The following is a 25,412-nucleotide window of genomic DNA, read 5'->3' on the forward strand; positions in this document are numbered from 1 at the left end:
GTCAGTTATACAACTGAATGTATTCAACTGAAATATGTCTTCCGCATTTAACCCAACCCATCTGAATCAGAGAGGTGTGGGGGGCTGCCTTAAATCGACGTCTTCAGCGCCCGGGGGAACAGTGGGTTAACTGCATTGCTCAGGGGCAGAACGACAGATTTTTACCTTGTCAGCTCGGGGATTCGATCCAGCAACCTTCCGGGTTACTGGCCCAATGCTCTAACCACTGCCTGCAGCCAACCTGCCGCACCCTATGTGAATGATTGGATTTACATTGTAGTGTTAAAGTTGTCCTGAGCCTTTTAACCATGTGTGTAAATGAAGAATTTGACCCTTGACCTTATTCTAATCTAAACCCAGATCATCAGCCAGTCTGTTTCTGCGATCATGCTAACTAATTCATTGTCATGTGTCTTGACAACAGCAATGGAATTGTCAAGAGCACAAAGAGATCTGAGACCAAGCTAGCAGAAATCAGCTCAACAAAGAAACCAAACCAACAGATAAACAGTTTAAACATTTATTCTCATCTGTCCAAAAAAGAACATGATGACAACAGCAACCATCTGTAAAACTAAATCCTGCCCCGTCTTTCAATCTAAACACACCAACAAATACATTTCAAATAAGTTTTGCACGTTTGGGAGGAGTCGATAAGAGACGAACCAATCCGCTCGCACTTCCTAGGAATCTAGCTATGACGGACAGGGAGTGGGTCCAGGAGTAATACCAGGTAGGGGGTGTGTCATATCAATAACACTAAGTTCACGGTCCTCTACCCACTGAAACATGGTCAAAATATCCCAACGTAGCCCGACAGATTCAAAGGCACAACAAAAAAAGTCTACTTACACAGAAGAGAAAGTATATATGAAAACAGACGTATCAGAAGCATATTAGTGAGTCTCGGTTCTGAATGGAGGAGGGCGGGATGTACAGTAAGTATAAATGAATCTGATTGGCTGTTTGTGGGAGGGGTAGAGTGGGATTGGCTGGACAGGGGAGAGAGGGCTGTATTAATTGGTCCAGAGGGAGGTCAAAGGGTCATTGAGGGTAAAGGTCACTCTATGACGACCACGTCAGCATCCTCGTCTTTCTTCTCTACCGCCACACCCTCATCCTCTCCTCCCACTCCTTCATCCTCCTCTTCCTCTCCCAGCTCTCCTTCCACTCCCTCATCCTCCTCTCCAAACTCATCTCCAACTTCAAACCCGTCCTCCTCTTCTCCCTGCTCCAGCTCTCCCTCAGCCTCACCCTGCGTTTCCTCCTCACCCTGCGTCTCCCCCTCTCCTCCCGCTAGGTTCTCTACTTGCGCCTCCTCCTCCCCTCCGTCTGCTACCGCCACTCCTCCCTCCTCCATCTTCTCCTCCTCTACCCCATCAGCCCCGGTGGCCGCCTGCGATGTCTCTGGCCCCGCCTCTTCCTTGGTGGTCTCCGCCAGGCTCTCATTGGTCAGCTCAGCCTCTGACACCTCCATAATCATTGAGTCCTCTGGGTCCTGGTCGTCCTGGTTACCGAGGAAGGGGTTCTCACCCTGCAGAGAGGAGAGAGGGGCAGGGTCAGAGAGTGAGTGAGTGCGCGAGGCACAGAGAGTCAGTGTTTCTAAAGGGGGGGGGGGGGGATTCTGTGAGAGATAGGCGTGTGTGCTTGTGTGTGTGTGTACCTTGAGGTAACTCTCCAGCTTCTTTCCGATGATTTTGTGGTTGAGGATGCTGCGAGCCACTGACAGACTGGCCCTCTTAGACTGCTCCATCATACCCTGGGGTCACGCAGGAGGCAAAGGTCACACAGGGGTCAGTGGGGAAAAAAGTCAGGGAGAGCATAGCAAAATATAAAATAAAAAGTGCTTCTGTATCCAACTATCCATGCTCCCTGCCAATCTCAACCAAGCAGGGTTTATGTAGGCCTGATTACCCACTGTGAGCATGCTACTGCTGAGAGGATGGACGTATGCGTTTTGAGACGTGAGCCGAGGTGTCTAGTTAGCTGGAGTTAACACCTGTCATCTAGTTGCCAAAAAGGACCACAATGGTGTTTATCCTCGACAATGACCTGCTGGAGCAGCGATCTACTTTTAATGATCAACCAATCAGTTAACCGATCAACTAGGTGATTAACCAATCACTGGTCCTTGATAAACCTGCTGTATGTAAAGTAGTGTGCTGTAGCTTAGAAGATGTGGATAAATGGGACTCTGGATGACAACATAATGATGTTTCTTACCGTCAGTAGGGCTGTGTTCCTAAAGACGTTAAATCTTGTTTTTTCCATTCTTTGCCACGATAGTAACGAGTATCGCAATACTGGTATCATCCAGCCCCTACAGTCAATATAAACTGAGCTGTGTAGTGACCTGGTATCATCCAGCCCCTACAGTCAATATAAACTGAGCTGTGTAGTGACCTGGTATCATCCAGCCCCTACAGTCAATATAAACTGAGCTGTGTACTGACCTGGTATCATCCAGCTCCTACAGTCAATATAAACTGAGCTGGTATCATCCAGCCCCTACAGTCAATATAAACTGAGCTGTGTAGTGACCTGGTATCATCCAGCCCCTACAGACAATATAAACTGAGCTGTGTACTGACCTGGTATCATCCAGCCCTTACAGTCAATATAAACGGAGCTGTGTAGTGACCTGGTATCATCCAGCCCCTACAGACAATATAAACTGAGCTGTGTACTGACCTGGTATCATCCAGCCCCTACAGTCAATATAAACGGAGCTGTGTAGTGTACTGACCTTGCGGTTGAAGTTGTGGTCGGGGGACTTGAGGTGTTTCTGTATGACGTAGAACTGCATGGGGATGAAAAGGTCACAGGCTGCACAGTGGGCTGCCTCCACCTTCTTCATGAAGTGTTCCATACCCAACTCTGTTACAGAGGAGGAGGGAGACACGGGGAAATAGTTTGACCAGCATAAAAGAAAACACAGAAAAAGCCTTTACAAATCCACCCTGTTCCACAGAAGGGTAGCACAGACATACAGCAGGTACACACACACACAGTACGTACACAACAGGGTTTCCTGTTCCACAGAAGGGTAGCACACAGACATACAGCAGGTACACACACACACAGTACGTACACAACAGGGTTTCCTGTTCCACAGAAGGGTAGCACACAGACATACAGCAGGTACACACACACACAGTACGTACACAACAGGGTTTCCTGTTCCACAGAAGGGTAGCACACAGACATACAGCAGGTACACACACACACAGTACGTACACAACAGGGTTTCCATTAGGAAAACGCAGCGCCGGACATTTGACCGGCAGCATTTTCATCTACCGGACATTTAAAGATAAATGTACCAGACCCATATGCATTGGTTGCATTACCTGATTAGGTCGTCCGCCCACGGTTTTCAGAAATAAATAATAATAATAATTACATTTAGATGATGGTAATTATCTCTTAACTGAACATGTAACTCAGATGCAATTTGAAGATGATACAATACATAGGCGGGGTGTCCATAAGGCTAGGGGGAAGCTTTCCCCTGAAATACATTTTAATTGCCAAAATGATATTTCCTAATTAACTTACAAATGAGCTTTTTATTGATCTGTTTGTCAGCAGAGTAGGCTACCGTGTAAATGTTGTCCTATTAAAAGAGGTTCTGCTAATGTCTCCAGTCATCTAAAGTCTGGTAGAATTGCATGAAATGTGTTTCTAAAAAGGCCAACATTTTCCTGTGCAAAGAAAGGAGAAAACAAATGTATGATACATAGCCTACTATTAGGCTAAACGATGTCTATCCAATCATCACAAGGCTAAATGATGTCTATCCAATCATCACAAGGCTAAATGATGTCTATCCAATCATCACAAGGCTAAATGATGTCTATCCAATCATCACAAGGCTAAATGATGTCTATCCAACCATCACAAGGCTAAATGATGTCTATCCAACCATCACAAGGCTAAATGATGTCTATCCAACCATCACAAGGCTAAATGATGTCTATCCAACCATCACAAGGCTAAATGATGTCTATCCAACCATCACAAGGCTAAATGATGTCTATCCAACCATCACAAGGCTAAATGATGTCTATCCAACCATCACAAGGCTAAATGATGTCTATCCAACCATCACAAGGCTAAATGATGTCTATCCAACCATCACAAGGCTAAATGATGTCTATCCAACCATCACAAGGCTAAATGATGTCTATCCAACCATCACAAGGCTAAATGATGTCTATCCAACCATCACAAGGCTAAATGATGTCTATCCAACCATCACAAGGCTAAATGATGTCTATCCAACCATCACAAGGCTAAATGATGTCTATCCAACCATCACAAGGCTAAATGATGTCTATCCAACCATCACAAGGCTAAATGATGTCTATCCAACCATCACAAGGCTAAATGATGTCTATCCAACCATCACAAGGCTAAATGATGTCTATCCAACCATCACAAGGCTAAATGATGTCTATCCAACCATCACAAGGCTAAATGATGTCTATCCAACCATCACAAGGCTAAATGATGTCTATCCAACCATCACAAGGCTAAATGATGTCTATCCAACCATCACAAGGCTAAATGATGTCTATCCAACCATCACAAGGCTAAATGATGTCTATCCAACCATCACAAGGCTAAATGATGTCTATCCAACCATCACAAGGCTAAATGATGTCTATCCAACCATCACAAGGCTAAATGATGTCTATCCAACCATCACAAGGCTAAATGATGTCTATCCAACCATCACAAGGCTAAATGATGTCTATCCAACCATCACAAGGCTAAATGATGTCTATCCAACCATCACAAGGCTAAATGATGTCTATCCAACCATCACAAGGCTAAATGATGTCTATCCAACCATCACAAGGCTAAATGATGTCTATCCAACCATCACAAGGCTAAATGATGTCTATCCAACCATCACAAGGCTAAATGATGTCTATCCAACCATCACAAGGCTAAATGATGTCTATCCAACCATCACAAGGCTAAATGATGTCTATCCAACCATCACAAGGCTAAATGATGTCTATCCAACCATCACAAGGCTAAATGATGTCTATCCAACCATCACAAGGCTAAATGATGTCTATCCAACCATCACAAGGCTAAATGATGTCTATCCAACCATCACAAGGCTAAATGATGTCTATCCAACCATCACAAGGCTAAATGATGTCTATCCAACCATCACAAGCCTAAATGATGTCTATCCAACCATCACAAGCCTAAATGATGTCTATCCAACCATCACAAGCCTAAATGATGTCTATCCAACCATCACAAGGCTAAATGATGTCTATCCAATCATCACAAGGCTAAATGATGTCTATCCAATCATCACAAGGCTAAATGATGTCTATCCAATCATCACAAGGCTAAATGATGTCTATCCAATCATCACAAGGCTAAATGATGTCTATCCAATCATCACAAGGCTAAATGATGTCTATCCAATCATCACATTAGGAATAGTAAGCTCGATAAACACTAGTCTGCAAATGCGAGAATGCATGGAATGTTTTATTATAAATGTGACTTTTTAAAAGGTGAAAATGTGCTTTTTCAAACTTGAAACCTGAAAGTTGATTTGAAAACCAATAGAACAGGAGAGGAAAAGGGCTACTGGTTTCAATGGCAATAGGAAGTCTATCAAATAACTGCCTGCACGTTTGGTTGGATTTTGGCTACTTTGAAGCAAGGTAAGACATGCCTCAATATGTAGTAAAACATATATTTTTTAATTAAATATGTTTAAGATTCATATGGCCTCCAGCTCATTACAAAGTAGTTTGTTGTTGCGATTGTGACGCAATAACTGGTCTTATTAAACGGACATGTTTTACTCCAGCAGCAACAAACAGCTGCCTGAGCTCGACCAGCAGTTTATTCACTGGTATTCCCATCAATGAAAAAGTTCAAATGCATTATGTCACAATGGGATTCTTTGTTTTCTCCTGGGGGGGGGGGGGGGGGGGGGGGGGGGGGACAATAGCCTGCTATTAGCGACTAACGGAAACCCTGGTAGACAGCACATAAACACACTGCTGTCCTTACGCCTGGTGAGGTCCTGTTCCTTGTAGACTTGACAGATAGCAGCACAGTGGTTCTCCATCTGACTGGTCCTCTGCTCTGTCTTCTTATACTTGTTATTCAGGTACTCCTGGTATGTACACACACACACACACACACACAGTAAGAGGGGGGTTCCGCTCAAAACACATGGGAATCTTACAGAAGATTGAGTGCGTGTTAATGTCCCCATCTGCATGCGTCTGCGCCTTTGAGTGTGTGTGTGTCCGCCTGTGTGTGTCCACCTTTGATTGTGTGTGTGTGTTTCTACCTGTAAGAAGTCTGTGGTGGGTTTGGACAGCTGACTGGACAGGAACTTGAAGTGATCTTTGTGGAACTTGCTCTCCAGGTGGGCTGCCATGTCCTCGTGGTAGAATGAACGGAACTTACACACCGAGCACGCAAACGTCACCCTGTCGACCACACAGAACAACAGTCAGACCACAAGCCTGCCGGCCCAATCAGAGGCAGATATGTTGGAAGGTGTGGTGAGTGAAACTACAGCTAAGTGGTTAGTGTTGAGTAATGCATTATCCCCCCCCATCCATCCATTCACAGAGACCGAGAAAAGACTACAGGAGGTCATTCTGCCCTCACCGAGTATATTTAGGAAAAGAAGGAATGAGAGGAGAGGGAGGGGAGAGAGCGGGGAGGGAGGGGGGAGGGAGAGAGAGGAAAGAAGACAGGTCATTCTGCCCTCACTGAGTACATACAGAGCCTTCAGAAAGTATTCACCACTTGACTTGTTCCACATTTTGTTGTGTTTCAGCCTGAATTTAAAACAGATAAAAAATATAAAAAATTGTCACTGGCCTGCACACAATGCCCCATAATGTCATAGTGGAATGATGTTTCGTGATTTTTTTTTTTTACAAATGTATTTAAAATTAACGCTGAAATATCTTGGGTCAATAAGTATTCAACCCCTTTGTTATGGCAAGGAGCCTAAATAAGTTCAGGAGTAAACTTGTGCTTAACAAGTCATGTAATAATTTGTATGGACTCAGTGTGCAACAATAGTGTTTAACATGATTTTTGAATGAATACCTCATCTCTGTACCCCACACCTACAATTATCTGTAAGGTCACTCAATCGCGCAGTGAATTTAAACCATAAAGGTTTTTTAATGACTCAAAGGGCACCGATTGGTAGATTAAAAAAAGCATACGCTGAATATCCCTTTGAACAGGGTGAAGTTATTAATTACACTTTGGATGGTGTATCGATACATCCAGTCACTACTAAGATACAGGCGTCCTTCCTAACTCAGTTTCTGGAGAGGAAGGAAACCGCTCAGGGATTTGACTTTTACAGTCACAGAGCTTAATAAGAGAAAACTGAGTATGGATCAACAAACGTTACTTCATAATATTAACCTAACTGAAAAAGTGAAAAGGAAGCCTGTACAGAATTAAAATATTCCAAAAACATGCATCCTGTTTACAACAAGGCACTAAAGTAATACTGCAAAAATTGTGGCAAAGCATTTAACTTTTTGTCCTGAATACAATGTTGTTTGGGACATATTCAACACATTACGGAGTACCACCCTCCATATTTTCAAGCACAGTGGTGGCTGCATCATGTTATGGGTATGCTTGTATTAAGGACTGGGGAATTTTTCTGGATAAAAAGAAACAGAATGGAGCTAAGCACAGGCAAAATCCTAGAGGGAAACCTGGTTCAGTCTGCTTCCAACAGACACTGGGAGAGGAAATCGCCTTTCAGCAGGACAATAACCTAAAACACAAGGCCATATATACACTGGAGTTGCTTACCAAGAAGACTGAATGTTCCTGAGTCACAGTTTTGACATAAATCTGCTTTCAAATCTATGGCGAGACCTGAAAATGGTTGTCTAGCAATGATCAACAAGCAAGTTGACAAAGGTTATTCTAACATGTATTGAATGGACAAAAAAAGAGAATTAAATCCATTTTAATCCCACTTTGTAACAAAATGTGGAAGAAGTCAAGGGGTATGAATCCTTTCCGAAGGCACTGTATTTAGGAAAAGAAGATTCCGTATAATAACTCTGACCTCTGAGAAAGAGAAGAAGATATGTAAAGGAGAGACAGAAAAGGAAGAAAATTACAGAGAAATTAAGAGATGTATTTTGTAATAACTGACCTCTGGGTTTGACTTTTGGGTGTTAGTGTGACCCCTGACCTTTCCAGGAAGCCGCCCCTCTTCCTCCTGTTTTTGGGGACCTTGTCCTGGGGAGGAGTCTGTTTCCCTGTCTGGAGCTTCTTCTTCATCTGAGAGATCTCCTCCTGCATCGACACCACTGGGGAGAGAGGAGAGGTTACAGTTGGAGAGGAAGACGGATGGAGAGATGAGGTGAAGATAGGAGGGGAGACGGGGAAAGAGCGAGGGAAAAGGAGAGGAGGTTTTCGTGTTGAGGGGAAGGGAAATAGGGAGGAGGTGACAGGGAAGCGGGCAAGGGAGGGAAGCAAGGAGAGGGGCAGTCTATTGAAAATTACATCTAGAGTTGTGAAACGTCACCCAGCTTGAATAAAAGATGGGTGGAGCAGGAAAGAGACTGTAGGTAGGTTAGCATTGACCCAGGTTCATTTGACAAAAGTAATACGGCAAAAAATATATTAAAAAATACGGAAACGGCAGCTATAGGAGAAATGTTCTCTGCTCAACAATCTCTCTTTAGTCCAACTTTCTTTATAGCGGAAAATGAAACTTTACCAAAGTATAATTTTTAAGGTATGCGGGGCATGTGATGTCATCGCGTAACTATAAGCTCAACTCCACATTTAATTCTAAACACTTGTTAAATCAAGCTTACTTCATCTCTCAATTTATATTATTTTCACTGCATCAAGGATAGCGTACACAGACGTTTCCGCTTTTGCAGCCTTCTTCAGTGTAGGTAAAGGTAAGGTGGGAGGGCCTGTCTGCCCTCCCACCTATCTGTTTCATGTCTCAGGTAGCCTGTCTGCCCTCCCACCTATCTGTTTCATGTCTCAGGTAGCCTGTCTGCCCTCCCACCTATCTGTTTCATGTCTCAGGTAGCCTGTCTGCCCTCCCACCTATCTGTTTCATGTCTCAGGTAGCCTGTCTGCCCTCCCACCTATCTGTTTCATGTCTCAGGTAGCCTGTCTGCCCTCCCACCTATCTGTTTCATGTCTCAGGTAGCCTGTCTGCCCTCCCACCTATCTGTTTCATGTCTCAGGTAGCCTGTCTGCCCTCCCACCTGAGACATGAAACAGATAGGTGGGAGGGCAGACTAAATAGATCATGGAAACACTTTGATGAAGAGAGGATAGTAGGTCTAATAACAGAGGAGGAGATGAATCCATCTTACCTTTCTCTCCATCAGCCGGGGCTTTGGTTGCCTGGAGAGGAGAGAAACAAAATGAGTACTGACACACACACACGGTTACACAGATGTGTTAGTTAAGTCACAGCAGCTGGGGTCCTCACCTCATTTTCTTCACCGTTGTTCTCTGCTGGTTCTGTCAGAGAAAGAGAGAGACAGAAAGACAGTCAAGTCAGACAGTGCATAGGGATAGTTTGTATGTGTGGACTAGAGGTCGACCGATTATGATTTTTCAATGCCGATACCGATTATTGGAGGACAAAAAAAAGCCGATACCGATTAATCGGCCGATTTATTTTATAAAATATATATATATATATACACACACACATCATACACACACACAGTTTTGTAATAATGACAATTGCAACAATACTGAATGAACAATGAACACTTTTATTTTAACTTAATATAATACATAAATACACACACGCACACAGCTCTGAAGTGACAATGATACTGAAGAGTCTGCTTAGGAGACAAATACTCTCAACTGTTTGAATAAAAATAGTGTTTAAGTTACCTGTGATGAATGTTGAAAACAAAAACTTTAATTTCTATATGCAGGAAATCCTATTTTAATAATGGGCATGGTAAGAATTGACAACCAAAGTGCGAGTCATAATTCCCATGACACCTTTTAGCAAAATCTGAAAAGCGGTTCCTTCATTTATTCCATAGGATATTTTTTAGATTCACTTAAAATAAGGTCTGTGTTTGAAGTAGATCAAGACATTCTCTATGGAAGACATGAACGGTAAAATAACGAAGGAACCCCTTTCAAATTCAGCCGCAAATTATTACAGGAATTATAACGCGTCGACTATTTCTCTCTAAACCATATACCTTTGACTAATCCGGAAACTATCACCTCGAAAACAAAACGTTTATTCCGTTCCGTATTTTATCTAACGGGTCTAACGGGTAGACTCCATGAGTCTAAATATTCCTGTTACATTGCACAACCTTCAATGTTGTCATAATTACGTAAAATTCTGGCAAATTAGTTCGCAAAGAGCCAGGCGGCCCAAACTGTTGCATATACCCTGACTCTGCGTGCAATGAACGCAAGAGAAATGACACAATTTCACCTGGTTAATATTGCCTGCTAACCTGGATTTCTTTTAGCTAAATATGCAGGTTTAAAAATATATACTTGTGTATTGATTTTAAGAAAGGCATTGATGTTTATGGTTAAGTACACATTGGAGCAATGACAGTCATTGATTGATTGTTTTTTATAAGATAAGTTTAATGCTAGCTAGCAACTTACCTTAGCTTACTGCATTCGCTAACAGGCAGGCTCCTCGTGGAGTGCAATGTAATCAGGTGTTAGAGCATTGGACTAGTTAACTGTCAGGTTGCAAGATTGGATCCCCCGAGCTGACAAGGTTAAAAATCTGAGGCAGAACGTTCCTAGGCCGCCATTGAAAATAAGAATGTGTTCTTAACTGACTTGCCTAGTTAAATAAAGATTAAATAAAGGTGTAAAAAATAAAAATATTTTTTTAACGGCGCCCAAAAATACCGGCCCCGATTAATCGGTCGACCTCTAGTGTGGACATTGTCGTCTGTTCTGTGTGTGTGGTACCTTCAGCGGTCTCTCCACCTGCGCTCTCTGTCTTGTTCATCTTAGACTCTGGTTCATCTGCTGCGGTCAGAGTCTGTTTCCTCTTCTTCTGACCGTCACGCTGACCACCACCAGGCTGCTGCTGCTGAGGGACATCATCATCACATTGGTGACGTGGCCAGTGACACTCTGCTTCTTCAAAGTCAAATATCTTGAAAACGTGATTGCTGACATGCAAAACATTTTGGGACTATCAGTGGACCAATAAAACTTTTCCCCATCTTTAACTTGGATCCCTTCACCATTACTATAATAGACTTTTCAATAGATTCTCAAAAGGAACTTTTCAATAGATTCTCAAAGGGAACTTTTCAATAGATTCTCAAAAGGAACTTTCAGTGGACTCCCCGGCATATCTCCACTATTACCATAAGGCCTCCATCAGGGGCAGAACCAGGCAAAATAAAACCACAAGATTAAAACCCAGAGAAAGGACATTATAATGGAGTTTGGTCCAGATCTCTGCTGGGTGGTGTTGGTAGGGGCTACTATTTATTGGAACAGGGCAGTTTCCTTTCAATGGGAGGGGGACAGTTCGGTTCAATCAAAGAGGCATTTGTGGCAATATTGAATAGGGACTGGGGCCGATAGTATGATGACCCAACTATAAGTTTGGGGGGCCGATAGTATGATGACCAAACTATACGTTTGGGGGGGGGCGAGCGTTGCTGTCAATGTGTTGGTAGTTGTCATGTCAATTATATCCACGCCTCCCCAGTCCCTTGGCGCTGTAGGCAGGGTAGGGGAGCGTTTAGGGGGTACGGGGGTTGATGAACAGGTGCGGGGGGGGTTTGGTAGGTAAGTCATCATGCCCTGCTGTGGGGCTGGCAGACTGGCGGGCAGTACAGTAGGGTACTTACTCGGTTGAGGGGCCTCTTGCGCCCGCGCTGGTGGCCTCCCTGGGGGCCCCCTCCAAAGTGGCGCCCTGGGAAGTCCTGGTGCCCAGAGACCCGGCCCTGTTGAGCGGACTGGTGGAAGGCCCCGGTCTGGGGGGGCATGCGGTGGCCCAGGAGGGATGGGAGCTTGCCCCTACCCCCAGGGGAGTGACCGCCACCTCCCCGGCCTCCTCCTCTTCCACCCATCCTACCACCACCTCCACCCATGGGAGTGGGGTCGGATCTGCGGCCTCCAAACCCTCCGCGGCCTCCCCCCCTTCTCGGGGAACGCTGGCCTGCTCCGGCCCAGCTTCCTCCTCCTTGGCCACTGGAGAAGGAGTCTCTCATGTTCTGCCGCTGCATCTTAGCAGCTCCGTAGGAGGAGGAGCTGTCAAAGCCTGAGCTTAGACCACCACCTCCTCCGAAGCCTGAAGCTCTTTGGGTCATGTCCCCTCGGCCATCGCCGTAACCATAGCTACCGGATCTGTAGAGATCCCGGGAGGGGAGGGAGGGGCCCCGTGAGTCGAAGGACTCGTATTGGTCAAACCTGCGAAAAGGGGGAGGGAGGGAGTGGTAGAACGAGCAGAGAGTGAGGGAGGGAATCTCTCTTCCCCTCCTTTTACTCCTCTCTCTGACATGTTTCCCCCCAAGGTGATGAGCCACATTAGTGATGTCATAATGATGCAGAATGTTTCTGCCAATCCCAACGCTGCTGAGTCTTGATGTAGGCATTCATGGCAGGAAGGCTTTTCTCTGTCAACATTTGGTTTACACACATTTGAGCATTCCCCATTTCTCATCCACCCCACCCTTCTCTCTGGAGTCAAAGGGGGGGTTGGTTGGTACCCCAGTAGTGGGGGAGGGGGGTTTACTCCCTTTCTAGTCAAGATGAGGTGGAGTGTCTCACCGTGTGGGGTGGAGGTGGGGACAGAGCTGGAGCTGTACAGAATATCAGGGTTGGTTCATGGGTCACAGAGAGACAGACAAGAGCAGCCTTATAGAAACAGTACTGTTCCATGTGGCAATTTGTATGTGAGGGTGATTAGACTGTACCACAATACAGAGGGGGGGGGGGGGGGGCGCGCATTTAGTTGGTGTTCCTTGTGCATTTACAGGGTGGGGCCTCAGCCAAAATATGAACTTGGTTGTTGTCACCGTCATTCGTTCTCTCCCCCCCCCCCCCTCGAGCAACCTCCCACTCAGACACAGAGAGTCAGGATGAGGTGGACATGTTGGTTTATTTGTCTGTTCTGAGTCAGATAGATCAGAGAGGGGAGTGCATTTGGGGGATCTGTGGGTGCTGCACGTCTACCTCCATGACACAGGGGGGGCAGTATACTATAACGACCTGCTGCTGACTTCCCTGTGTCTGGGAACTGTGACTGGTGGTGAGGGATCTACCTGGGTATATGAATGGGAATCCATAAGCATGACAGTATAATGAAGACAAACCAACTACACCCAGAACAACATACTGGGTGGAAGGAGCCAGGTAGAGGCTCATATCTCTAGTGCTGGGTGGAAGGAGCCAGGTAGAGGCTCAAATATCTAGTGCTGGGTGGAAGGAGCCAGGTAGAGGCTCATATCTCTAGTTCTGGGTGGAAGGAGCCAGGTAGAGGCTCATATCTCTTGTTCTGGGTGGAAGGAGCCAGGTAGAGGCTCATATCTCTTGTGCTGGGTGGAAGGAGCCAGGTAGAGGCTCATCTGGATAGTTACTATCGTTACTTCAACAACAGTTAAAACCCCCTAACTACAGCTAGCTACCTTCTGGTTTAGACTAAACCTACTTGTGTTACCCAAACTAACGGACTGGAATCGGAGAAATAGACTACTTATCCTTAACATGTTATGTTTCAGCAAATTGAAGCAATTCGTATCCTTGAGGGCTGAAAATCCATAGGGGGAAAATGGTTCCCAATTCTACAAAAATCAACCATATGAGTTTAGCCTTTAAATCAAAATGTTTCCCCAACCGAAATACATTGGATATTTACCCTGTAACCCTTACCGTTACATCCTAGTCGTGACCAGGGGGAGGGGCTAGCTAAGGAGGGCGGGGACAGGAAAGATGTGGATGGTATGTAGTGATTACAGGGAGAGGCTGTGGCAGTTGTGAGTTGATTAAAGCAGGGAGAGGGAGGCTGTGGCATCAGCATTGTGAGGTGAATAAAGCAGGGAGAGAGGCTGTGGCAGCAGGATTGTGAGGTGATTAAAGCAGGGAGAGAGAGGCTGTGGCAGCAGCATTGTGAGGTGATTAAAGCAGGAAGAGAGAGGCTGTGGCAGCAGCATTGTGAGGTGATTAAAGCAGGAAGAGAGAGGCTGTGGCAGCAGCATTGTGAGGTGATTAAAGCAGGGAGAGAGAGGCTGTGGCAGCAGCATTGTGAGGGGATTAAAGCAGGAAGAGAGGCTGTGGCAGCAGCATTGTGAGGTGATTAAAGCAGGAAGAGAGAGGCTGTGGCAGCAGCATTGTGAGGGGATTAAAGCAGGAAGAGAGGCTGTGGCATCAGCATTGTGAGGGGATTAAAGCAGGAAGAGCGAGGGTGTGGCAGCAGCATTGTGAGGTGATTAAAGCAGGAAGAGAGAGGCTGTGGCAGCAGCATTCTGAGGTGATTAAAGCAGGAAGAGAGAGGCTGTGGCAGCAGCATTGTGAGGTGATTAAAGCAGGAAGAGAGAGGCTGTGGCATCAGCATTGTGAGGGGATTAAAGCAGGAAGAGCGAGGGTGTGGCAGCATTGTGAGGGGATTGAGAGTGATGGAGGTGTGAAGAGAAAGGGGGATTGATATGGGAAAAGCTAGCTGCAGATGTGTGGAAAACACAGGAGAGGTGCAGGTCAGATGATTGAGTGTGTGTGTGTATAGTGTTGGAAAGGCAGACTACACAACTGTGTGAAGGTGCGTGATTGATCTTGAGTGCAAAGACGTGTGTGTGGAGAGTTGAAACCAGGGGAGTGTTAAGGTGTTAGCTTGCTTCAGTTCGGCTGGTGCTAGCTATAATATTCGGCTAGGCGAACTGAACGAGTGTGGTCACATACTCCCTTAAAAGACTTGAAAAATGAGAAAACCGCGGCAATAGTTAGTCCATTTTGAGGCACTGTAGCTAGTATACACTCCCTCAAAATAGTTAAGAGTTAATCTAATAACTCATGGAATATCAAATGTTTACGTTTTTTTGCAGACGAGATCATAGTCAATTTTACATGTAACTAAGATGTCTTACTGCTCAATTAAAAAATTTGCTTGAAAACCAATCATCTCGTTGAATGACAAAGACTTTCCTGAAGAATCAATACTGTTTGCCAGAACAACCCGGGGGGAAATGTACCGAAGACCACAAAAATGTCACAATGTTGTCATAATATATGCACGAGCTGTTCCAGACACTTTGGGCTGAGAAGCATGTGGACGCCTTTACCAGCCAGAAAGAGGTGTGTGCAGGTCAGCTAGAGCTCTGTGTGTGTTACCTGTCGCTGCGCCCCCCGCCTTTCATGCCTCCCTCCAGCTGGGTCAGCATGTCAAGGCGTTGGTTGATCTTAGCGATGACAGCGTCTGCACTGGTCCCCGTCGACAACAGAGAACTCCCAGAGAGACCCCTCTTGTGCCCTCCTCCGTAGCCCCCCATCCCTGACATGGAGTCCTTGTAGCCCCCTCCATACGAGTCATAGTTGTCTGAGCCTGGGGGGAGAGCAGAGATGGTTTTAAAGTGAGGATCACACAGTTTACAGGCAGGGGTATAGAGGTGTAGCTAGCTAACTCAAAATGAGCCAAATCATAGGCTACCTCGTTTAAATTCCAATACATTTGATATGGGCGCCTTTGGCTAAGTGCATTTTGTAAATATGATTAAGTCTACACAATCAATTATGTTTAAAGCACAGGAGGCTGCTGAGGGGAGGACGGCACCTAATGTCCAGGAACAGAGCGAACGGAATGGCATCACACCTGGAAACGATGTGTTTGATACGTTCCACTAATTCCACTCCAGCCATTACCACGAGCCTGTCCTCCCCAAGTAAGGTGCCAGCTAACACTGTGATGTAAAGTGTTACTGTTCATTCAACCAAAATCGCTGGCACATATTCCTGGGCAATTCAGATATGTAACGTTTTAGACTGGTGTGAACAGATACAGTACGTTCTCTCTCTCTTACCTCGGCTCCCCGACCCTCCACCGCCTCCCCAACTCGAGTATCCTCCTAACAGATTAAAGAGAGGTTTCAAATTAAAAGGTTATCTACAAGCACTCCCAAAACGGGTTGTATAACGCAATGTCGCATAACGTACACAAGGGTAGTATAGCTAGCTAATGCATTCACAGGGGTGAACGTTTGACAACAAAGAAACGAGTTAGCCCGCTTACTTAGCTGTAAGCTAACATCTAGCTAACATGTAGCTAGCTAACCAACTAACTTCGCTAGCTAACGTTAGTTAACTAGTCGGCAACCTTGCACCTTTACCTTGCACCTTTGGTTAAAAAAAAACATTAGCTATACCGTTAACGGTGGCAGTCATAACTAGTTATTACGTTAACGTTCGTTACATAAACTTGAAGGGCTGTGGGGAACGTATTCTCTGGAGGGTGAAAAAAATGTAGAAAAACGGCATATGGCGGCCATTTCCTTAACGCTATTGTGGGTTCAAGTCGTGGCAGACGGACTCCATTTTAATGAGATTACACACTAAGACTGTGACGTTCTCTTTCTATATAACCACAGCTAGCTACGTATTACATGCATTACCGGTTCTGTAAAATGACCATGTATAACGTACAAAATAACGTTACTATTTTAGCTTGCTTAGAAGCCATTCAAGATGGCTAGCTAACGTTAGCTTCTAAGTAATTGGCTAGCTAGCTGACGTTAGTAATATAACATCTTGAACATGAATAACCTAGTGAAAATGTAAACCCATTGACATATTTTGATACATACCTGAACTGTAGCCACGGCCTTCCATAATTTGAAGATATGTTATTGTTGTTTACGGATTTAAAAAAATATATACAGCTAGCTACTGTAGCCGTTAGCAAACCAAGAACAACGGACACACCAGTGGGTGAATACGTTTAGCTAGGGTCACAAAACGACACCTCCTCGTTTCTCCCATTGGGTCATCCGAAAGCAGGATGCCACTCCCCATACTACTATTGGCTGATCAGAAAACTCTACACTGTAATTGGTTATCCAGTCTGTCAGTTAAAAAAAGCGAGTGACGGTCAAACAATTTTTCTAATCAGTTACTGTGAATAATCATAATTTTTCTTTAACATATTTTATAGATTTTCCCTTTGAGAAAATATTAGAAATCAGTAGTATGCTACAAGCCTGGACAGCAGTGAATGAAACAGTCAGAGAGCTCACAACATGTACATAAAAATAAATACGTGTTTTTTAGTTTTTTACTTGCATCCAAGGCACAATATACATATAAAATAGAACTGGCTACAGGTAACTATCCTTCATTATTTTAACAACCATAGTCTATATGACATTTTCATTTTTTTATTATGAACTGGTTGTTTGGATCCTGGATCCTAATTGGACTAGCAGTGTTTTAGCGCCTATGCCTGCTCACAGTTTCATATGAATTATCGCCGTGCCATCATAAGAATGTCATCATGTTCAAGTTGTTGTCCGAATCATCTCTTGTATTTATCTCAACTCGCACATATATTCGCCCTTGCTTAGCATTAAGTTTAGTTTATACGATGACATTGTTGAATACTACTTTCTGATTGGCTTGAAGGGCATTGTAGAGCGTGCTTTATTTAAGCAATAAGAGGTGTGGTGTATGGCCAATATACCACGACTAAGGGTTGTATTTAGGAACGCGGAGTGCGTGGTATATTGGCAATATATCACAAACCCCAGCGGAGCCTTATTGCTATTATAAACTGGTTACCAACGTAATTAGAGCAGTAAAAATAAATGTTTTATCATACCCATGGTATACGGTCTGATATACCATGGCTTTCAGCCAATCAGAATTCAGAACACACCTTCCACGTAGTTCATGATGTTCCATAGAACTCATAGTCCCTCATTGATTATCCCTTACATAGCAGGGTTATAGGCCTCGCTGTCTCCCTGCCCAACCTCAACCTTTAGAATTTCCAGCTCTTTACGGTTTTGCGCTCCATCTGCTTCGTGCGGTGGAGGAGATCTTCCTGGGTTATACTCAGCCTTGTCTCAGGGTAGTAAGTTGGTGATCAGTTGATTTCCCTCTGGTGGTGTAGGGGCTGTGCTTTGGCAAAGTGGGTAGAGTTATATTCTGCCTGGTTGGCCCCGTGGGCCACAGTGTCCCCTGACCCCCCTCCTGTCTCAGGTTCCAGTATCTATGCTGCAATAGTCTATGTGCCTCGGGGCTAGGGTTAGTCTGTTATATCTGGTGTAATTCTCCTGTCTTATCAGATATCCTGTGTGAATTTAAGTATGCTCCCTCTAATTCTCTCCCTCTTCCCTCCCGGAGGACCTGAGCCCGAGGACCATGCCTCAGGACTACCTCGCATGATGACTCCTTGCTGTCCCCAGTCCACCTGGTTGTGCTGCTGCTCCAGTTTCAACTGTTCAGCCTGTGGCGAAAGAACCCTGACCTGTTCACCAGACGTGCTACCTTGTCCCTGACCTGCTGTTTTATAAAGCCCTTTTTACATCATCAGATGTCACAAAGTGCTGTACATTATGCGGTATTGTGTGTAGATTGATGTGGGGGGGAAAAACTAATTCATTTTAGAATAAGGCTGTAATGTAACAAAATGTGGAAAAGTGAAGGAGACTGAATAGTTTCTGAATGCAGTGTATCTCCTTGTGGAAGAAGGAAATTGTATGAATTGAAGTATTAAATGACATTTGAATGAAAATATGTAATTCATTGTTATTTTAATATGTTGGTCTAAAAGCAATAAGGCACAAGAGGCAGTGCTGTATTCATGATACATCACTGCCTCTTGTGCATTAGTGCTTTTAGAAAATGGTTACCAACATATGAAATACAGTATACAGCCTGGTATGGCAACTGCTCGGCATCTGACCATAAGGCGCTACAGAGGGTAGTGCGTACGGCCCAGTACATCACTGGGGCCAAGCTTCCTGCCATCCAGGACCTATATAATAGGCAGTGTCAGAGGAAAGCCCATGAAATTGTCATAGACTCCTGCCACCCAAGACATGTTTTCTCTGCTACCGCATGTCAACCGGTACCGGAGCGTCAAGTCTAGGACCAAAAGGCTACCCCCAAGCGATAAGACTGCTGAACAATTAATCAAATGGCCACCGGACTATTACATTGATGTACTAGGCCGTACGCACTACCCTCTGTAGTGCCTTGCGGTCGGAGGCCGAGCAGTTGCCGTACCAGGCAGTGATGCAACCAGTCAGGATGATCTTGATGGTGCTGCTGTAGAACCTTTTGAAGATCTGAGGACCCATGCCAAATATTTTCAGTCTCCTGAGGGGGAATAGGTTTTGTCATGCCCTCTTCACGACTGTCTTGGTGTGCTTGGACCATGATAGTTTATTGGTGATGTGGACACCAAGGAACTTGAAGCTCTTAACCTGCACCACTACAGCTCCGTCAATGAGAATGGGGGTGAGCTCGGTCCTCCTTTTCCTGTAGTCCACAATCATCTCCTTTGTCTTTATCACGTTGAGGGAGAGGTTGTTGACCTGGCACCACACGGCCAGATCTCTGACCTCCTCCCTATAGGCTGTCTCGTCATTGTCGGTGATCAGGCCTACCACTGTTTGTCATCGGCAAACTTAATGATGGTGTTGTAGTCACGCCTGGCCGTACAGTCATGAGTGAACAGGGAGTACAGGAGGGGACTGAGTACTCACCCCTGAGGGGCCCCCGTGTTGAGGATCAGCGTGGCAAATGTGTTTTTCCCTACCCTTACCACCTGGGGACGGCCTGTCAGGAAGTCCAGTATCCAGTTGCAGAGGGAGATGTTCAGTCCCAGGGTCCTTAGATTAGTGATGAGCTTTGAGGGCACTATGGTGTTGAACGCTGAGCTGTAGCCAATGAATAGAATTCTCACATAGGTGTTCCTTTTGTCCAGGTGTGAAAGGGCAGTGTGGAGTGCAATAGAGATTGCATCATCTGTGGATCTGTTGGGGCGGTATGCAAATTGGAGTGGGTCTAGGGTTTCTGGGATAATGGTGTTGATTTGAGCCATGACCAGCCTTTCAAAGCACTTCATGGCTACAGACGTGAGTGCTACTGGTCAGTAGTCATTTAGGCAGGTTAACTTAGTGTTCTTGGGCACAGGGACTATGGTGGTCTGCTTGAAACATGTTGGTATTACAGACTCAGACAGGGAGAGGATGAAAATGTCAGTGAAGACACTTGCCTGTTGGTTAGCGCATGCTCGGAGTACACGTCCTGGTAATCCCTCTGGCCCTGCGAATGTTGACCTGTTTAAAGGTCTTACTAACATCGGCTGCGGAGAGCGTGATCACACAGTCGTCCAGAACAGCTGATGCTCTTTTGAAAAATTGTCAAAAACATTTTCAAATAATTAGAGAAAAAAAGAATACAGCAATATATATTCATAGTAACAAATAACTCAATGTTACTTCTATCATTTCGATCAGATGCAAATATACACACATACTTGAACTACAATTTCAGCATCTTATGTTTTATTACTTTGTGTTTTCTCATTTTGGACAGATTTGTAAAAGCCAGTCGTCCTGGATAAATGGCCGACTCATAATCACCAAAAAAAGTGCATGACCAAATGTCACGATCATCGTAATAACTGGACCAAGGCGCAGCATACATAGAGTTCCACATCTTTATTACTAAGTGAAACTTTAGCAAAACCAAATAATAAATGAACAAACGAAACGTGCAGCAAATGCAGTGCTCACAGGCAACACCACCAAAAACAAGATCCCACAAAACACAGTGGGGAAATGGCTGCCTAAATATGATCCCCAATCAGAGACAACGATAAACAGCTGCCTCTGATTGGGAACCATACCAGGCCAACATAGAAAAAAACAACCTAGATTACCCACCCTAGTCACACCCCGACCTAACCAACATAGAGAATAAAAAAGCTCTCTATGGTTAGGGCGTGACACCAAATCAAATTTTATTGGTCACATACACTTGTTTAGCAGATGTTATTGCGAGTGTAGCGAAATGCTTGTGAAAAATAGTTATTCCCAGCTGTATGTAATAACACATAACATTTTCTGGGCTAACAATATAAGAAATAATACATTTAAAAATATATACTGCAAAGTTTCCTAAGGACTGGAAGTGAGGCTGCCCTCTATGTCGGCGCCATCTTTAGACAGCAGACAGCAGTACATAAATAAATCAAATTCTCCTTAAATACTTTGGTTTAACAAAACGGCATACAAAATCTCAATCAAATAGTTGGTGTTTTATTTTCTTACATGCATGCAAGGTACAAAGGGACAGAATAGAATATAATGGGTTAAATATCCTTCATGGGTTATTTTAAATACACCATAAAAAAAAGCACCATGAAATGACCCATGTTTCACAACACAGACATGATAGTAATATTATTTACATTGAAACTGTAAGAGCACATTTAGTTTGATCCCTAAACATCCCATAAAAAAATGAAGAAAAAATGAAATGGCAATAGACCAACAATACTCAATGGGATATGACCATAAGATCATGGTTTCAACACATTTTTTAAAAAAGCATTTAAATGTTTCTTCCAAGAGAAACAACTACTTGTACGAAACCCCTCCCGAGTAGGAGGGGAGCCTGCTCCTCATTGGTCGACACACACAACTAATCAACTAGATCACCACCACCTGAAAGGGTTGGGGCTATCCCTTTAAATGACCTGCAGTCATTAGTTATCTCTCAACCAAACAGCACAGATCAATCAGAGGTGCCATGGCCTGTGAGCATGGCCTGTGAGCATGGCCTGTGAGCATGGCCTGTGAGCATGGCCTGTGAGCATGGCCTGTGAGCATGGCCTGTGAGCATGGCCTGTGAGCATGGCCTGTGAGCATGGCCTGTGAGCATGGCCTGTGAGCATGGCCTGTGAGCATGGCCTGTGAGCATGGCCTGTGAGCGGCAGCCAAGGTATCAATCAAATTTATTTTTTAAATTTTATTTTATCAAATTCAATCAAATTTATTTTACATAGCCCTTCGTACATCAGCTAATATCTCGAAGTGCTGTACAGAAACCCAGCCTAAAACCCCAAACAGCAAGCAATGCAGGTGTAGAAGCACGGTGGCTAGGAAAAACTCCCTAGAAAGGCCAAAACCTAGAAAGAAACCTAGAGAGGAACCAGGCTATGAGGGGTGGCCAGTCCTCTTCTGGCTGTGCCGGGTGGAGATTATAACAGAACATGGCCAAGATGTTCAAATGTTCATAAATGACCAGCATGGTCAAATAATAATAATCACAGAAGTTATCGAGGGTGCAGCAAGTCAGCACCTCAGGAGTAAATGTCAGGTATGTAGTTTGTACTGTTATGTAGATTGATATTGTTTCCTGTTTGATTGTTGTGCACCTCTCTTATTTGCTCATTGTGTAACACTAGCATGTGGAATACTTCATTTGGGTTTTGCATCAACATTGTGCTTTTGTTTGTTCCTTGACATCGCCATCATTTTGTTAACAGTTACACCGTCTGAACCCTACGAAGACCGAAGATGCACATCTATTCAATAAAAGGTCAAAAGGCTACCCTCTCTTTCTGTTCATGCAGACATACCCACTGTGTTACCGCCCTGCCATTCTACCCAGACTTTAATCTATTTTACACTTCAGAACTCTCACATCTAGTATCTTTGTGTTGTTGTTAACCAGATCTGTACTTATTTTAGGAGGCTTTCTGTTTTCCACCCCTCTCCTGTCCATTATGCTGTCTATTTTGATACCATTGGAAAATCTTTACTAATGCCACTCCTGCTAGTCCTGTTCCTGCTATTATTGCTACTCCTGCTGGTACTCCCAATGCTAGTCCTGCAACTCCTACTGCTGACCCTGCTACTCCTGCCATACCTGCTGCTACTACCAATGCTAGTCCATCTACCCCTGCTAGTGCTACCAATGCTACGCCTGCTACCCCTACTAGTACTCCCAATATGCCTTTTATTTCTTCCAATGCTGGTCTGACTGCTGCTCGCATTACTTCTGTTGGTACTACCAATGCTGGTCCAGCTCTTCCTCTTGATCTCGCTAGTTTCGCTAATCCCAATGCTGGTCCGGTTGCTACTGTTGGTTCCGCTAGGTCTGTTGGTTCCGCTACTCTCACTACTCCTGAGAGTATTAACAACGTAATGGCTGCTGCCAGAAGAGCTGCTGCTGTAGTGCCCCAAGTTGTAGACCTGCTCTGTATCTTCTGGGCAGTGATCTCACTCTGAGCACTCTGGTCCATCTTGTTGGTGTAGTGCCCCTCTTTATTCACCTCCACCATCTCTGCTATCTTTTCCAGCAGCTCTGTGACCTGATTGTGGTCCTCGCTATCATCATTATTAAATGAGTGATATCTGCCTCCACAGCTGTCGATGAGTGTCTTAAGGTCTTGGTTCTGTTTCACGTAGTCATCCACTGTGTTTCCTCTGAGTCGGGGTGAATCAGCACAGGTGACTAATATCATGGTGTAGTCCGAGGCATCTTCTCCGACGTTCTGCTGGATCCACTTCACAGTGTTCCTCTCGTCCTCTGTCAACCTTACCCCCAACCTTACCACCAGCAGGAACACATGGGGTCCCGGGACTGACTTGTCCATGATGCATCTGGCTATCTCACTTCTCCTGTCCTCGCCCAGTCCTGGGGTGTCCAACACTTCAATCTTCCTCCCATTTGCCTCCCTACTCTGTTTCTCACATGCTTTGGTGACCGACTCAGGAGATGAGTCCACTTTAAAAGCCTCTCTCCCAAGGATGGTGTTTCCTGTTGCACTCTTCCCTGCTCCAACCGGACCAAGCAGAACAATCCTCAGATCAGAGTTATCTGGTTCTTTAGACACTATAGAAGAAACAGTTACAGACAGGCTTTAAAGGTACACTATACAGATATCGTTGTGCCATTTCCTGGTTGATAAATTCTAATAGTCAGCCAAATTTCAGATTGTGACAAAACAAGTATGTGTAGATCAGGGGGTGGGCAACTCCAGTCCTCGAGGGCCTGATTGGTGTCACACTTGGTGTCCATCCCTAGCAGACAACAGCTGATTAGCCAGAATCATTGTGCCACCTAAACTGCTGTGAAATATATTTTCTCTAAACATATTTTCAGCAGTTTTTAAGCTGGTGTACGAAACAAAGTAAAAGATGCAAAAACGAAACTCCAGATCGGGAAGCCTAGAAATAGAACATATCTACCGCTTCTTGGACTTGCTTCCAATGAGAATGACAGATCTATAACTCAAATTTCTATGTGAATTTGGTGTGGTCTCCCAAAAAGTTACATATTGTACCTTTTAATAGACTTAATGCCCTTTGATTATCAGCAATATTCAGTGCACAACAAATGCATTAAACATTTTTTATTTTCCCTGACTGGACTTGCCAGATTGTGGAGTTAAGATAAATGGAAGCACCCTTATTATTAATATTGTTGTTCTCTCACATGTACAAGTGTGTATTGGCTTTAGTTTTTTTTGTTGCAAATCTCACCCTGAGAGTGGGGGCAAGGGATCAGCTATTATTGATGGGGACCCTGGAGCAACTAGGGCACATCAACAGATTTTTCACCTAGTCAGCACGGGGATTGGAACCAGTTACTTTTTTGTTACTGGCCCAATGCTCTGGACCGCTAGCATACCTGACGTGTGTGTGAAAAGAGAGAGCACTACTCAGTCAATACTTACTGTCGGGAGGTACTGAAATGCTAACTCTCCTCTTCCTCTCCACTGTTGATATAAAAACAGAGCACATTGTTAGAGTAAATTGTACTGACAACATGCTCTAGTAGTTCAAAATAGATTTAAGAACTTCTCCACAACCCTGACAGACTTACCTGTACCAGACGAAGATGACATATCTTTCTCCTGGAGGACGCTCTGAAATTACAAACATCTTTTACCATCCTATAGTATTCATATAGAAGATTTCCACTTTTTATTTTTTTATTGGAGAAAAATCAGTATACATATAAGAAGTATACAAACAGACAATGATAACATATGCTAGGGGGTACAACAAATGACAGATTATACAAAGACCTTAAAAGATGCACACACATTGATTGTCTTTAACAGCTTTCTTATTGGAAGAATGTAGAATGGTCTTCATGTACTGCTCGAATTCCTGATAGAAACCACAGAAGCTTGTTTTTTTTAAATTCGTGAATATACATTTATGAAAATGAAATTTTGCCATTATCACAATTAGATTTATAAGGTAAAATTGTTTCTTTGTCTTTATTATGGTTAAGGAAACCGAGCAGCACATTCTCCCATTAAAAAACAACAAACAAAAGTCATCAAGAATATTAATAATTATAAAACTGAATATCTTTCCATAATTGTTTTACATGTAGACAATCGCAAAATA

At 44.2% G+C, this 25,412-nt stretch overlaps 2 protein-coding genes across 4 annotated transcripts; both read right to left on the bottom strand.

Moving 5' to 3' along the window:
* Positions 1 to 506: 506 nt before the first annotated feature.
* On the bottom strand, positions 507 to 16,966 carry LOC120019715 (A-kinase anchor protein 8-like). 3 transcript variants are annotated; one of them, XM_038963138.1, is made up of 13 exons: positions 16,836 to 16,966; positions 16,056 to 16,100; positions 15,370 to 15,580; positions 11,895 to 12,456; positions 10,996 to 11,116; positions 9,509 to 9,540; positions 9,390 to 9,420; positions 8,201 to 8,357; positions 6,341 to 6,482; positions 6,055 to 6,160; positions 2,747 to 2,877; positions 1,664 to 1,759; positions 507 to 1,534 (listed from the first exon to the last, which is right to left on the bottom strand). In XM_038963138.1, the coding sequence occupies exons 1-13, from the start codon at positions 16,858 to 16,860 to the stop codon at positions 1,061 to 1,063; spliced, it is 2,133 nt and encodes a 710-aa protein (XP_038819066.1). In that variant the 5' UTR covers positions 16,861 to 16,966; the 3' UTR covers positions 507 to 1,060. The 3 variants fall into 3 exon arrangements, with proteins under 3 accessions (XP_038819066.1, XP_038819072.1, XP_038819058.1); XM_038963144.1 differs by having other exon boundaries at positions 8,240 to 8,357; positions 10,996 to 11,119; XM_038963130.1 differs by having other exon boundaries at positions 10,996 to 11,119.
* A 5,565-nt stretch (positions 16,967 to 22,531) lies between these two features.
* LOC120023796 (GTPase IMAP family member 4-like) lies at positions 22,532 to 24,898 on the bottom strand. Its single transcript, XM_038967910.1, has 3 exons — positions 24,877 to 24,898; positions 23,241 to 23,883; positions 22,532 to 22,547 (listed from the first exon to the last, which is right to left on the bottom strand). Exons 1-3 carry the CDS (start codon positions 24,896 to 24,898, stop codon positions 22,532 to 22,534), a joined length of 681 nt encoding a protein of 226 aa, XP_038823838.1.
* Between the last annotated feature and the right edge of the window lie 514 nt (positions 24,899 to 25,412).

This window comes from Salvelinus namaycush, chromosome 2 (assembly GCF_016432855.1).
Source record: "Salvelinus namaycush isolate Seneca chromosome 2, SaNama_1.0, whole genome shotgun sequence".
NCBI lineage: Eukaryota > Metazoa > Chordata > Actinopteri > Salmoniformes > Salmonidae > Salvelinus > Salvelinus namaycush.